Here is a 15,346-nt window from a genome sequence, read left to right on the forward strand (position 1 = left end):
TGTGTTCAGGTACATTTCTGATGTGTTTTTAAAATATTTTACTCTTCTACTCAATGGTAAAACTCCTGCATTCGGACTTCAATTGAAAAAAACAGGAGGAACAGTGAGTTTTTAGGCTTTCTCGGTCACATGACATCGCGTTCAATAGCTCCTCTATTTCCACGCGTTGTTTTTTTACGTGGATCTCCGTGTAAACGTGCGCCCAAAGTGTACATATTTACGGTGAGCGGCAGTGGACAAATAGCTATTTTATTAAACACGAGGAGACGAAACTCACGGATGTGCGTCCGGATGGGACTAAAATTACCGGAGGACCACGGATTTCAGAGAAAAACAGTAGATAATTCAGCCTGTAATTTTCTCAGAGGACGTCTGAGAAAAACAAGTACATGGTCGTTCCAGACGAGAATAAAATCACAGAGGAAAAAACCCATAAAAGAGAAAATTATCCCAGAACCCCCTGAGAAATTAATCCTGTCCAGATAGGGCTTATCTTGATGGTGGAAAAAATAGGAGCTCCACTGACTGATTAAAACCCTGACAACAGTCAACAATTCAGTCAGTCCATTCCTATAGGTTCTCCCAGCACTCGTATACCCCCGCTCATTAGACACATACACACACACACACACACACACACACACACACTCACACACACACTGCAGAGTCCAAACCCGACTTTTAACTCAACAATAAACAGAATAAAGAATAAAATAACATTGCTGTTCCCTTAAATGAGCTGCTGGTGTACATTTACAGCGTGAACATGCAGGTCAGTATCTGTCTCTGCTGAGATGCACAAAAGCGGCACGCTGTTAAGATACGAATGCGCCAAAATCAGAGCTCACCCGACTCTTAAAGGGAATTACAACTGACACACTTTATTTCACTTTACGCCCAAAACACAACCATTACAGATTAATTAAGACAATTAGTACATCTTTTGCATTTTTGTGTCCTCTGTGTGTCAGTGTGTCTTTGCTATCGTAACGACAGGAAAAGTACACCTCAAGTGTACTAATTCTCTTAATTAATCGTGTGTCTGTTTGTTTTGGACGTAACGTGAAATAAACCAATCAGCATGTCACAGGTTTGCTCTGATTTCTAAGATAGCAATTAACGTCTGACTGTTGACGTCTGTCTAGGTTGTATTTAGTCTGTGGTGCACCTTCGTTTTCTGTTGCCAAGATAATTAAGCAAAACATCAGAAATTTACCTGAACACACCTCATTTTCTAGACCACCACACCCATCAGTTTAGACATATTCACATGCAGAAGAAAGGAGTGAAAAGAGACAGGGTGTTGGCAGGGTGTAAGATAGCAATGTTTTTGGAATTGTAACATGCCTTGCACAGGGTATAGGACCAGTGACGGCCAATAGAATAGAAGCTCTCTGGAGCAGATAGATTAACATATTGTGTAGGCTATAGGCCTATAAAGCTCCTCAGCAAGTGTTTTCTGGAATATTGAGCTCTTTGATTTCTCAACAATGCAATTATCATTCATTATCACAGCAATGCTCCGAAATGCTCAAATAATAGAGACTTTTTTTGTTACTTTTATCAAACAATCAATAGGTGAACAGGTGTCCTAACACTTTTTTCCATATTGAGAATCTCCCAAATAAACAAACCCACGCTGAATGTGAATGTGTTGACGTCTCCCTTTTTTAACTGCAGGAAACAGAACGGATGTGAAATGGAACGCACTCCGGTTCCAGAGGACATAGTAACACATTTTACCGTCCTGCTCGTAAAGTTTTTCTCTTTATTTTCCCATCTGTTCCAGCATTTAGTGGGATAAATTAAACCTGTTTTTCTCGGCAGAGGCCAGCTATTCCGAGCCACTGTGTTCCTGCGGCCCGGAATATCTGCGCCAGAATCCACTATCGCACCGGAGCGTTCTGGAGCAGCCGCCTGATCCCAGTCGGTCAAAAAAACAAAAGCATCTATTCAGAAAGCATCTTTGACTGATTTCAGCCTCTGAACCGCGGAAAAAACACACCCTGCGCCGGTGGAGCAGAACCAGCTGTACTGGGTCACCGTTGTTTTTCATATTCTCGTATTTTGGCCCTCAGCTCCGCGTCGGGCTCCCCTTGCGTTGGCAGGAGGAACCACTCCTCGGCGGTGGAACCACATCTGCAAGCAATTAACCTAGATCTGAGATCCTCAGTCCACGTAGCTGGAATTCTCCTCGGGTGACACACCAGCAGCAGCGACTGGGTAGGCATGCGGAGGGTGGCATGAAGGCCGGCCGCAGCGGACCCGCCGGATTGGTCAGCGTGTTGAACAGCTGGCTGTGGTGTGGGCCAGAAGGGCGCTGAGGGTGATTCAGACGCTGGAATAATACTGCAGCATTTTTCATCCACTGACTGACATGCCAGAAGTCATGGGACAGCAGTATGTACAGTATAGGAAATTGATAGGGAATACTACGCACAATTTAACATTCCTTCATTCGCAATGTCGTAAACCCAGACATCCCAAATCTCCTGGGACACTTATCCCTAAAACAGCAACTTTACAGGAGAGAGAAAAAAAACCTTGAGAGAAACCAAGAAATTTTGGCACAGTGTAAGGGACAGTTTATCTGTTCAAATTATGTAGTAAACTAAAAATCAACAAAAATGGGACATAGGACAGCGACGGTATACAGTAAATAACGGCTCCCTGATGCTCGCAAGTCTGATCAAATCTCCTGGAATCTAGAACGAGCGTGGCCCTGGAGTGAACACAAATGCGCAAGCAGGCGACACAGACTTTTTTACCCAATCGCCTGTGTGAAAAAGAAGGAAATGGAGAGAAGGCACTCCCCTCGTGTGCATATTCGTAAAGCGTATGCAAACCAGAAAGGGTTCTGATTGGCCTGCTCTCTACAAAGAGTCTGTGAGTCAGCCAATCAGCCTTTAGTGTGGGCAGGCAGTGTTTAAGAGAAGCATCAAGCTTTCATCAAAACTCATTTCACATCAGACTACTCTAAAGTACATCCATGTCAACTTGAGATGTCTGTAAAAGTGGGTACCAGGAATACACCATAGAACACTAATGTTACGCCCTACAGTCTACAGTGCAGTGCAGTGGGGGGTAATGATGGTGACTGGCGGCTTCTGGCTAAGATTGACATGTATGGACATCATAACTGCTGCAGAAAGATCAGCATCGGTTTTAAGTAAATGAGGAAGCGTGTAAATTGAAATAGAAGCAAATATGAGACCGCTGTGTTCACTTTTACAGGAAATGCTTAAGAAACGATTAGAAGAGAGAGCCGATGGGTGTTTTGTCTAGCAGTCATCACATGATGCCTGAGCTGCTGCCCTCTAGTGGAAGCCTCCGGTAACATGAGAAGCACACTGGCAAGTACGTAAATGGCTACGCAGTTATGTTCACAATGCAGCTCATCTATGTCAATGCACAGTCAATTAGCAAGTATATCTCTTATCTCGTAAATCTGTATATTTCCCTATTGTAGGATTATCCTGTCTCTCTCACTTATATTAAAAGCAAGATAAACTCTTTTTAATACCATACATTTCAGCAGCAGTAACAAGATTTTTGTCCAAATATTGTATGTTGTGGAAACTAGGCCCTGGCCTCCCTCTTTTGCAGTGGTGCCTCTTTGATATACTGGCTCAGAAAAACAGATGATCCGTAAGTATGTACAGTATGCTTTCCTTGCCTTGTTCTATAGCATGTTAAATTCCAGCGAAACGGGAGCCCGACACGGACCGGGTCAGCTGATCCCTGCTCTTTCGGCACATACACACGTTTTCCATTACTCAGAGTCTGAGAGCGAGGCCACAACACACACACCGAGGGGTCTACGTGGCACTCTGCACGCGTAGGCCGAATTCATCTGGATTTCAGAGAGAAAAAGGAGGCGGATCCAGAGAGGTGATCCAGAGCAGGAACTTCCTCCTCGAGAGCAATGCCAGAGCATTCCGGGAATTCCATTCCCCGCTCATTTTTTGGGTTATCTCATCATAAATCCTGCCCCTAGCCTCGCTCTCTATGGGCTAATGTAAACCGGCGTGGCACCTCGCTCTGGTGACGAAGGCCTGCGTGGACAGAAACTAAACAACACGTGCGACGTGGAGCTGCAGTGTTTGAGGGCCTGTGCCAGAATGGGGTGGCAGTAGATGTTGTTTGAGGCGTTGATGCCGCCTGGAGTTTAGTCTGACGGTGGCATTAAGGGAAACGATGAAACTGGTGATTATCTGTAATTACATACCTGCAGGGAGAGATGGGTAAATAAACCCACACAACAGACGCACTTTCACAATAATGCCACGTCTCGCAAATAGCAGCGTAACGTGTGAAACAGCCCCTCAGTATAATAAAAACAGTATAATACAGCTTATACATCAGTGCATGCACGGTCCGGTACAAACAAACGCCGGCCTCATTTACACCTGAACACATCACACACACACACACACACACACACACTGATCACTGAGCTGGCAGCTCTGTTACCTCCATCTACTGGCAATAGATGGAAATACATCAATCCTAACAATGTAGTTTAATGATTTCTCTGCTCTAAATTTATTTCTTATTTTTAATTCAATTATTTAGACTTCATGTATCTTGGATAAGACTAATCCATATCAAAATACAAGTTACATTTGGTCTGTACAGCTCTGGAAATAATTGAGAGACCCCTTCAGAAGTCAATATTTGGTGGAATAATCCTGGTTTTTAATCACAGTTTTCATGTATCTTGGCATCATGTTCTCCTCCACCAGTCTTACACACTGCTTTTAGATAACTTTATTCAACAAATCAAACACAAAAGAAACTGCTTCTATTGTAGGAGAAGCAGCAAACAGTACAGGGGTATCAGTGGTAACTGCTGATTAACAGTCCCAGAAACAACAAAAAAATAAATACGTGGGTATATATGTTTTATATGTGGGATGTGTTTCAAATATATACAGCGCCTTCTCATTTGACATTTTTATTTCATGTAAATGAATACTGATACTGATACTTATCCAGACTATGCTTTTCCTCTTCTGGGGTGGTCCTAATGAGAGCCAGTTTCACCATTATAATGTTTTTGACGGTCTTTGAAGTTCTTGAAATTCTTCTTTTTCAGATTGACTGTTTTAGTCATTTTTTTTCTTTACTTATCTGAGTAGTCCTTGCTTCTCATAATCTGGATTAGAACATTACTCATACCTGTAACTCTACCTCTTTACAACTTTACAACTGATGCTCTCAAACACTTTATTAAGAGCAAAGAAATTCAAGTAATTAACTCTTGATGAGTTCAGCACAGCTGTTAACTGAAAGCCTGAATTCCAGGTGACTCTACCTCATAAAGCTGACTGAGAAAATCCAGCAGAGATGTGCAAAACTGATTATCTAAACAAGAGGTGCTACTAAGAGGTGAACAATCTGAAATATAAAACATATTCTGGTTTGTTTAAAACTTTATTTAAACTGGAGACCCTTCAGTAAGGGAAGAGCAGATGTCCATTAAAGTAGCTCTCAGAGGTAAGTCCTCTGCTGCCCAGAGTGGCCTCCAGCTGGACCCGGTCTCCCCGGTTCAGCCGTACCACCGTCTGCCCGCCGTACGCCAGTCTGCCTGGGTTCTGGACAGATGCCAGGGTGGTCAGGACGGCGGTGCCACTGCGCTGCAGGGTCACGGTGCCCACGCTGCGGGTAGCAGTAAGAGAGAAGGTGAACTGGTAGACGCCGGGCACTCTGCAGGTGAACTCGCCGTTCTGGGGGCTGTACTCGTTAAGCTCGTTATAGATCACCTCTTGGAAAACGATGACCCTGCTGGGGGCGGAGGATGGCGTGGTGCCAAGGCGCATGGAGAAGGCGGAGCGTGGTGTGGTGGTGGTGTTAGCAGTGGGGCCGGGGGGTCCGGCGGGTCCAGCGGGGCCTCTTATCCCTGGTGGGCCTGGGGGACCTAGAACAACATCCAATTATTTATATAGCATTTATAATGTGATTATGTGGGGTAATGCTTTATAATACAGCCCGTGTTTTAGAGGGTAAATACTGAGTACTTAGAGAGTTAGAACAGTAAAAATCAGGTGAGGTGTGGGTTTATTAGCCATTAATATAAAACCTTGTGGTTTCTGTGTATTAATAAATACATTTTCTTTAAAATCTCAGCATTCCTGATTGTGTTATTGAAGATATATAATATAATTGTATTGATATTAAAAAACTACGTTTTCTTTCTGCTCCACCCTGACTGTTTTAAGCTGCTCCACCCTTGACAGGTTTAAAAGCATAAATTAAATTTTTATCTTTTTCAAACTCTAATAATAAAATATATTAGAATAAAAATAATTCCACGGTGTGACTGGAATAAAGCCTTCATAATTGCCATGAACAAAGGGCAAAATGATTATATATTATTTTATATGAAAATTTTACCACAAGTTTAGGGAAATTGCAGGTTCTCCTGTGCTTTATTTGTTCCCACATTTAAATACGAGTAGGAGCCCATAAGTATTGTGTTTATCCTGATTTATAGAGAACAGCTACACCATAAAAATTGGGAAAAGGTAAGTTTAAGGTAAGTTTTAGAAAGTTACCCAGTTGTTACACTCTTGTTCCTGTTCCTGTAGGACCTGGTAAGTATTTTGAATGTACTGGTTCATCCAAAGACGTTACACTATAAGTAAAGGGAACTTACCCTTTAAAACGCAGGCTGTTTTATAAAGTGTTACCTTATATGGAAAGATACTTTACACTACTAGTGCATTTAAAAAAAATTAAATATCATCGACAAGAAACTTATATATTATATGATGTATTACACACAGAGTGATCTTGGTACTTTAGGCAGTATAGGCAGTGTTAGGAAGGCCAGCCAGGCAGCCAATCAGAGACGTAATTAAGGGAATGAGCACCAGGTGTGTTCAATCTAATGGGGGAGGGGCTTCTAATTGGCTGCTACTTAGAGTTCAGCACACACTGTTTCAGTTGGGTTAAATCTTCCTCTTGTATGGGTTAGTTTTGGAGCTACCTTGGCTAATAAAGAAAAAAACAGTTGTCTTCATCTTGCTTGGAGTATATTCTCTGCTGCGAACACTACCACACCTAACCAGCACTCACTCCACTCCTAAAATCATTAACAGGCAGTGTGCCAAGTCCTGCTGGAAAATGAAAGCCGCATCTCCATAAAAGTTATCAGCAGAGGGAAGCTGTTAGATATAAAGTGCTGTAAGATTTTGTGGGAAAACAAAACTGCACTGACTTTAGACTTGATAATAAAACACAGTGGATCAACACCAGCAGATGACATGTCTCTCCAAACCATCACCGATTGGTGGAAACTTCACACTAGACCTCAAGCAGCTTAGACTGTGTGTCTCTCCACTCTTCCTCCAGACTCTGATATCTTGATTTAAAAATGAATTTGTAAAATTAAAAATACTGATGATCAGTGATGGTTTGGAGAGACATGTCATCTGCTGGTGTTGATCCACTGTGTTTTATTATCAAGTCTAAAGTCAGCGCAGTTTTGTTTTCTCACAAAATCTTACAGCACTTCATACTTCCCTCTGCTACTGACAACTTTTATGGGGATGCAGATTTCATTTTCCAGCAGGACTTGGCACACTGCCAAAAAAGTACTAATCTGTCTTATATAATATTCGCATTTTCTGTATTTGTGCATTTGCACATCTGTATCAGCATTTTTTGCCACTTACTGTAAATGTAATCCTGAATGCATTCATTAGATTGGCAAGACAAGATCAGACAAGACAAAACAAGTAAATCCTACTGAAGCAACACCATAGCAACCACCTGTCATACTATAACAACCATGCTGCAATACATTATAGGGGTATTCTAGCAACACCACAGCAGCCACCTATTCAAAAGGGTCTGGGATAAAGAATGTTTCATGCTTAAATACGTTACCCTGTTCTCCTGCAGGTCCTCGAGGTCCTGCTGGTCCTGGTAAAGGCTCCGATTCTGGATCTGAACAATTAAAAAAAATGTTTATAAAATAACATGCTGTAATCAGACAGAATCAATTACCCAGGAGAACCCAAAAGAGGATCATAATAAACTGTCATAAAAAACCTTATAGCAGGATACTAGGATTAGACCTATTCTAGTGTAAAGAAGTGTTTATGAGTGTGAACATAAGAAATGATCAAAAATGATATTATAATAACATTTAGCTAACCTTATTTCCACTGAATACACTGTGGCCGACATGCTCACCTGGAAGGTAAGAGGCCAGAAGTAAGTTGACGCCACAGGAAGCAAATAGGCAGTATATTAAACTGCATGCAAAACTGCACCAGCGCACCAATAAACTCCCATACACATCAATAAACACCAAGCTAAAGAAGAAACAGCCCAGCAGATGTAAATTTGACGTCAGAAAGAAGTTGGACTCTAACATTGAACCGATATAGAATTTTAGCTAAAAGTGAAAATGCTGTTGATGTCAAAAACCCACTTTGAACAAATGTTAATTTTGGCTGAAGTCAAAGTCACATATCCATCAAAAAGCAGCATTGGATTAATATGAACTTTTAACATTAGATAGATGTTAATATTTGATTGGAAATTAAAGCCGTATTTGTCAAACAACAACATTGGGTTAACGTCAAGTTCCAATGTCAGACTAATGTTGAACTTTGATTAGAAATTAAAGTCATATATCCATCAAAAACCAACATTGGTTTGATGTTAAGCGCCAATGTTAAAAAGATGTTGAATTTTGATAAAAAATCTAAAGTCACATATAATATAACATTGGTTTGACATCAAGTTTTAGTGTCAGACACACATTAAATTTAGCTTGGAAATTAAAGCCAAATACAGTATCTTTTAAAAAACAACATTCAATTGACGTTAAGCTCCAACAATAGAGAGATGTTGAAGTAAGGTTGGAAATCAAAGTCGTGTTGTTGACATTAAGATCAAACATTGTACAGACTTTGAGTTATGGTTGGAAACTATAATCACCATCATAAGCCAACATTGAGTTCTCATCAAGCTTCAACGTTAAGCAGACGTTGAATTTTCAATGGAAATTGAAGTCACATATCCATCAAATATCAAAATTTGGTTGACATCAAGCTCCAATATCAGACAGATGTTAAATTTTGGTTGGAAATCAAATCTATACCCGTTAAGAGCTTAACATTGGGTTGACGTTAAGTTTTAATGTTAGACATTAGATGTTAATTTTTTGTAGGAAATCAATGTCACATATCTGTCAAAAACCAACACTGATTAAACATTCCAGCGTTAGACAGACATTGAATTCTGGTTACTTTATTCATTTACACTTAAATTAACTTAGAAACAACAGCTACCCAACATCTATCAATGTTAGAGTTTCACATTGTGTTTATGTTAATATTATGAGGTTATATGTTATGAGGTTAACAAATACACACATTTATGCATCCAGAAGAGAAGAGCTTTGATTGTGTTAGTGGATTAGACAGATGTGCATGCAAATTACAATAATATAATATTATTATTTGATCATACCAGCATCGATCCAGGGAGTGAGGTCTATCTGCGGGATGTCGTTGCAGTCTACGAAGTTTTTGCTGGACGAAAAGCGGAACGGATTGGCAGGAACTCTTTTGACGCCGGTGTTGTCGCAGATGATGCGAGTCAGAGATACGGAGGCTAACGAGGCTCTCTGAGTCCTGGTGAAAACTCCAGGTTTCTCCCACCACAGCCTGAATGCAGAGGGATCAAAATTAACATTATATACACAGGCAGAAACCTTTTGTTCCTGAAGGCCGAGTTGGACCTCCAGAGGAACAAACTATAATACTTTGTGAAGCATTTAGTTCAGGGGTCTGCAATTAAGTTTGGCTGCGGACCAGATATGAAGTGTAATGGGATGGAGTGCTACAGACTAGCAGCTCTCCAGCCCAGGGGGTTGTTGAACCCAATTGCAGAACAGTTGAATTGAAAACCGTCTCGCTAGGGTCGCGGTCCAATACTCTATCGCTGCCTCGGCTAATGAATTGGGAAACGACAGAGCAAAAAAACACCTGTATAAGGAGATAGGGAGCCTAAGAATGGACAGAAACAAGAACTCACCACAGAAGCATTTTATTTATTTATTTATTTATTTATTATTTATTATCGTTCATTATAGTTCAAACAACCTCAGTTGTTTCATGCTTGCGGGCCACATCCTGATGAGTGCCAGTTCCATCATAACGTTTTTGATGGTCACTAGAGGATACTTTCCAAGTTCTTGAAATTTTTCAGATTGACTGACCTTCATTTCTTACATATTTTTTTTCTTTACTAAGTTGAGTAGTTCTTGCTTCTCATAATATGGATTAGAACATTACTCTAATAGTAATAAGCTATTCACTGTATACCTGTAACTGTACCTCTTCACAACTTTACAACTGATGCTCTCAAACACTTTATTAAGAGACAAGAAATTTACGTTTTCTAACTCTTGATGAGTTCAGCACAGCTGTTAACTGAAAGCCTGAATTCCATATGACTCTACCTTATAAAGCTGACTGAGAAAATACAGACCAAGACCAGGACATGTAAATCTATCATCAGCACGGTACCTGTCTCCTTGCCGGATCTTCTGGAACTGGGTCGCAATGAGGCAGGAGAAGAGAGGTCCAACTCGGCCTCCAGGGACAAAAGGTTCGGCCACGCCCCCCAGCCAGGCGTCAATGTTGGCAGGGTGTCCATAAAGGTTGATTAGACGTTGTGCTAGATTGGTATTTTTTAACACTGCGGCCAACTCAGCTTTGTTCTGGGGAGCAGTGAGGTTGCAGAACCTTCGCCATGCATTATAACCTGATAGGAGAATAAAGACATCAGTTCCATAAAGTTTAGACTGGGTCTTTATGGTGGCAACATCTATATGATGGTCTTGGGGACAGGTTTACAATGATTCCCATCTGTTTTTTAGATAAGAAGCCAAAATTCTAAAAGTCTGTTTAGTAGAAACCAGAGGTGAAGCCCTATTCTTCCATCGTTAGTGTCTCAGGCTGCCTTTATTGAATTCACAGTGCAGCCTAAAAAAACAGAAACAGAGTAGATTTGATCTCTTGGACAGATAAAAGCTACTAGGGTCAAGTTTAATCTCAGACCTGCTGCCAGAGAATCAGCATTTACCGAGGACCATTCACTGGATGGTCCAGGTATCTAGATTGGATCTACGTGGTCCTATGGATTTATGTAGAAATTTATAAAGCTATTGCAATTACTGGTTGTCTTCTTGACTGATTAGTAAAAGTCAGAAAATACAGAGGTTAAAATCCTGTTGGTGTGTATTTATGCGTGTGCCTACCTGGCAGGGCATGGTCGCGGCTCCTCTGCATGTTGAGGGATCCCAGGTCCATGGCGATTTGGCTGGTGAAGGCAAATAGTCTCTCTCTCAGAGCATCCACCAGCATGTGGTTCTGCTGGTTCAGCTTAGCTGGGCGGCTAATCAGACCACGGATCAGAGGGTCGATTCCACCTGGATGAGCGAAGATTAGATGCGTTAGATCAGATTAAATTTAAAATTAACTACACAGCTTTATAGGTTCTCTTATGGGAAAAGCCCTGTTAGTGTGGAGATCTGCGCAAGTGCAGTAGCTGCGATAAGTCAAGTTTTTTTAGTGGCTTATGGAGCCAAACTCTGCCATTTTTTAACGCTCTTATTAGATTTTTTTAGTGATTTAGAATAGGTTTTATATCAGTTTCAAGTATTTTAGTTTGATCCCATTCCTAGAGATCAGAGCCTGCTCTTGTGGGACTGCTATTGTCTGCTGGTTTTCCAAAGACGACTGAACAGACTATTTTTTGCTATTAAGACATTGCTTTAATTGACCAAATTCTACTCATCAACTATGAAATCATTGAATCAAATCAGGAGTTTATTATGGGATGCCTACTTTAGGTAAGCTCTTGTGCTTCCATAAATAGCCATGTTTGTATTAGGTTAGATGAGCAAGTGTTAATGTCCATTATCTTAATTCAGAACTTTTATGTCAAGATATAGTTCCTTAAACCTTCAAAAAGCTTCTTATCTTCCCATTTTCTTCCAAATTGACACAGCCAATTACCCAACCCATTCAATAGGACTCCGCCTATCACTTGTGATGCCCCACCACCTGGAGGTTAAAGACTAGCACATGCCGATACATGTGAAGTCAGACTCCGCCTCTTGGTTCCGATACATCAGCTCACAGACGCTGCCTTGTGCTGACTGACATCACCCTAGGAGTGATGAGGGGAAAGAGCGTCATCTACCCACCCAAAGAGAGCAAGGCTGATGGCAAGCTACATGAACAGGATTCGAACAGCGATCTCTGGATCATAGTAGCAGTGCTTAGCACACTTGACCAGTCGGAGCCCTCAAAAAGCTTCTTTCTTTGAAAGTCTTTGAAAGTCTATGAAACTTATAATTATGAGAGTCCTACAGTATAAGGGTAAAGAACTATGGTTTAGGTCTATATAGAGGGTTTCAGAGGTAAAAAAAAACCCTTTATAGTTTTCTAGTTATTTTAACTCTGCCCTTTAGGACAGTGGTTTTGGTCTTACCTTCAAACACGACCCTCCATGGTGTGAAGAAAGCCTCGTACAGAGGAACACTGGGAAACTGTGGGTGGTCCTGGAAGTTTTCATCCATGCGGAAGACGAGGGGCTGGATGGTGACGTGGGCGAATCGGTAAGCAGCGGTGGCGAAAACATTAGCAATGCTGGGGTCAATGCTGGAGTCGTACCCTGGATACGGGCCGAGCTTCCTCTTCATGGCTTCGGGACCCACGATGTGCTGCAGGTAGTCCCTAATAACTATAATCTGTGCAACAGAAACATCACCAGGATCATTATTCCCATATGGTTCCTCACAGGACCAGGACAGAGTTATAGCCTAATAGCAGGAAAAATAAATTATATTTAATTTAATTCTGTTTATTTGTGTAAAGGTGGGCAGTACCTGGTGGTAGGCCCCCATGATTTTGCGAGCTTCCTGGTAAAGGGTTTCACTGCTCCAGTGGGGGTTGAGGAGGCGCAGGGCTCGGGCCAGGCGATTGTGTTCCCTCAGAAACACTGTGTGCAGCGAGGTGAGGGCAATGTTCTCGTCCACACGAACATCACCTGCAATCAACAACAGCAGGACATGGTTTTTATGGGTTTGGGTGTCTAGGTGGTTGTTATTGTATCCCAGGTGGTTGCTATGGTGTTACTAAGTGATTGCTTTGGTTTGGCAGGTAGTTGCTATGGTATACAGGGTGATTGCTATAGCGGCTCCAGGTGATTCCTAAGTGGTTGCTAAGGTGTTGCGAGGTGGTTACTAACATGTTGCTAGGGTATAGCTGTCAGCTGCTAAGGTCTTGGTAGGTGGTTACTAAGGTGTTTCTAGGATAAAGCTGTTGGTTACTAAGGTGTTGCTAGGTGAAAACTATGAAAATGTATGTATTTGTTGGATAAGGTGTTGTCATTCTGCAGCTGTTAGTTGAAGAAGTGTTACAAGGTGGTTGCTAAGTTATTGCTATGCAGTGGCTAATGTGTTGCTGTGGTATGGCTGTTGGTTGCTAATGTGTGGTTAGCTGATTGCTAGGGAAATGTGTTGGTTGCTGTGGTATTGTTAGGTGGTTGCTAAGGTGTTGCTATGCGGTTGCAATTGTTTTGCTATGTTGTAGCCGTTAGTTGCTAACCTGTTGTTAGATGATTACTAGGGAAATATGTTGGTTGCTATGGTGTTGCTAGATGGTTGTTAAGGTTTTGCCATACTGTGGCTGTTGGTTGCCAAGGTGTTACTATGTGAGTGATATGGTAAGGGATTGGCTGCAAAGGTGTTGCCACACAGTTATTGAGACATTGACAGGGCTGTTGTTAAGCTGTTGCTATGGAAGAGCTGTTGGTTTATAAGGTGTACTATGTGTTTCATGAATGGTTCCAGGTGTGTTCCAAGTGGTTGCTAGGTATTGGAAGTATTGCATGGTATTGTCCTGCACGGTGCCAATAAGTTTGTGTTGGTCTACTCTAGAGTGTCCTATTCAATTGGTTGTACTTCTCTACAAGGAACTGACAAGCTGTGTACGTGCAGTTGCACATCTCTAGATGAATACTGCATATATGAGAAGGGGTGTACTCAAACATTTGGACTTATAGTGCTACTTTTGGTGGGACCTAAAGCAGATCTCACCTGCAGTAAAGCATGGAACTTCCGGCAGGCCCGTGGTGTTGAGGATGTGATTGCGTGTGGAGCACATGTTGCTGGCCACTTTAGTGAAGGGCAGCAGGTCTCGGCCGTTGTCCTGGAAGCGGTCGTTGACCAGCAAGAAGCCGTTGTCGTTGGAAAGATCCAGAAGTTCCCGTGCAAACCCTTCATCAGAGCCGTACAGCTGACCCACATCCAGGAAGGCTGTCAGGGAGTTGATCTGCTGCCTCACATTGGGAACACCACCGAACATGAAGGCGCTGTTTCCAGAACCACAGGTGGGAGCAGAACGGAACATAGGGAGGCAGCTGTCTCGTCCACTGGGCAGCCTTGGATCTCCCAAAGGGATCTACAGAAAATATTGGATTAATCATGCTGGCTCTACACTTAATGTGAAAAAAACATTGTTGCACGCAGAAGAAAACGACTGAGAGGATGAATGAATTAATCGTTTTGAGTGACGAGTGCCTTATTTGTCTTGGTGGAGACGACCAACAAATCTGTACCTGAAGACACCATGGTCATCGCCAACATTAACAATTTGTTTTCAGACGTCACACATCAAAGAGCCCTGGTTTCCTGGCATGGGTTGCAATTTTGTACAATGCCAGATCTTCACCTTTGGTCTTCATTACAGGCACTTCTTAAAAGCCCAACATTATTGTGTTAACGAGGTCCTACAATGAGTGGCTCTAACTTTTCTCAATGCACACTCAAGCAACGAATCTGTATGGGAAGACACCATGGTCAAAGCCAACATCATGGTTTATCTCAAGAGCTTGTCATATGCTATGCTAGAACTATCCCTGATTGAAAATCAGTTGGACACCATTAGGAACTTCTACAACTCCATGCTGAGATGCCTGACCTGTTGTGATACTCATGCATAGCACTGCAGTTCGACACTTACTTCTAGGCGCAACAATTTCTTTGACAAAAATTGTATAAGTACATGGATGCTGATGTAGTCAAAGACCTGAACCAAAAGTTTGCAAGAATAGAGGCACCAATCACAGACTCACCCGGATAGGGAAGCAGGGCTCAGAGCGCTCACAGCTGGCATCACAGTTGATGCCACTGCTGAAGGAACGGATGCTGGGCGAGGAGGGGGTGAAGGACAGATCGTGGTCATTCCATTGGCCAAAGAAGGTGACCAAGTGTGTCAACTCGTCATCTGCCTGTATATCGGCATCCTTCGTG

The 15,346-nt window shown here is 42.1% G+C and overlaps 1 protein-coding gene across 1 annotated transcript; it reads right to left on the reverse strand.

Moving 5' to 3' along the window:
• Positions 1-4,696: 4,696 nt before the first annotated feature.
• LOC103022459 (myeloperoxidase-like) lies at positions 4,697-14,523 on the reverse strand. The gene is made up of 8 exons (XM_022680709.2): positions 14,132-14,523; positions 12,920-13,080; positions 12,523-12,781; positions 11,285-11,455; positions 10,551-10,788; positions 9,490-9,686; positions 7,894-7,953; positions 4,697-5,920 (listed from the first exon to the last, which is right to left on the reverse strand). Exons 1-8 carry the CDS (start codon positions 14,442-14,444, stop codon positions 5,457-5,459), a joined length of 1,863 nt encoding a protein of 620 aa, XP_022536430.2. The 5' UTR covers positions 14,445-14,523; the 3' UTR covers positions 4,697-5,456.
• Positions 14,524-15,346: the final 823 nt, after the last annotated feature.

The sequence above is a fragment of the Astyanax mexicanus genome, chromosome 20 (genome assembly GCF_023375975.1).
Source record: "Astyanax mexicanus isolate ESR-SI-001 chromosome 20, AstMex3_surface, whole genome shotgun sequence".
Taxonomy (NCBI): Eukaryota; Metazoa; Chordata; class Actinopteri; order Characiformes; family Acestrorhamphidae; genus Astyanax; species Astyanax mexicanus.

What these genes read in the sequence shown, in the direction of transcription:
- LOC103022459 (XM_022680709.2), bottom strand. Translation starts at nt 14,444, where the DNA reads ATGTTCCGTTCTGCTCCCACCTGTGGTTCTGGAAACAGCGCCTTCATG. An exon ending in ATGGAGGGTCGTGTTTGAAG is followed by an intron (nt 11,456 to 12,522) that starts GTAAGACCAAAA and finishes TCGCTCATCCAG; the next exon opens with GTGGAATCGACCCTCTGATC. An exon ending in AAGATCCGGCAAGGAGACAG is followed by an intron (nt 9,687 to 10,550) that starts GTACCGTGCTGA and finishes CTCTGCATTCAG; the next exon opens with GCTGTGGTGGGAGAAACCTG.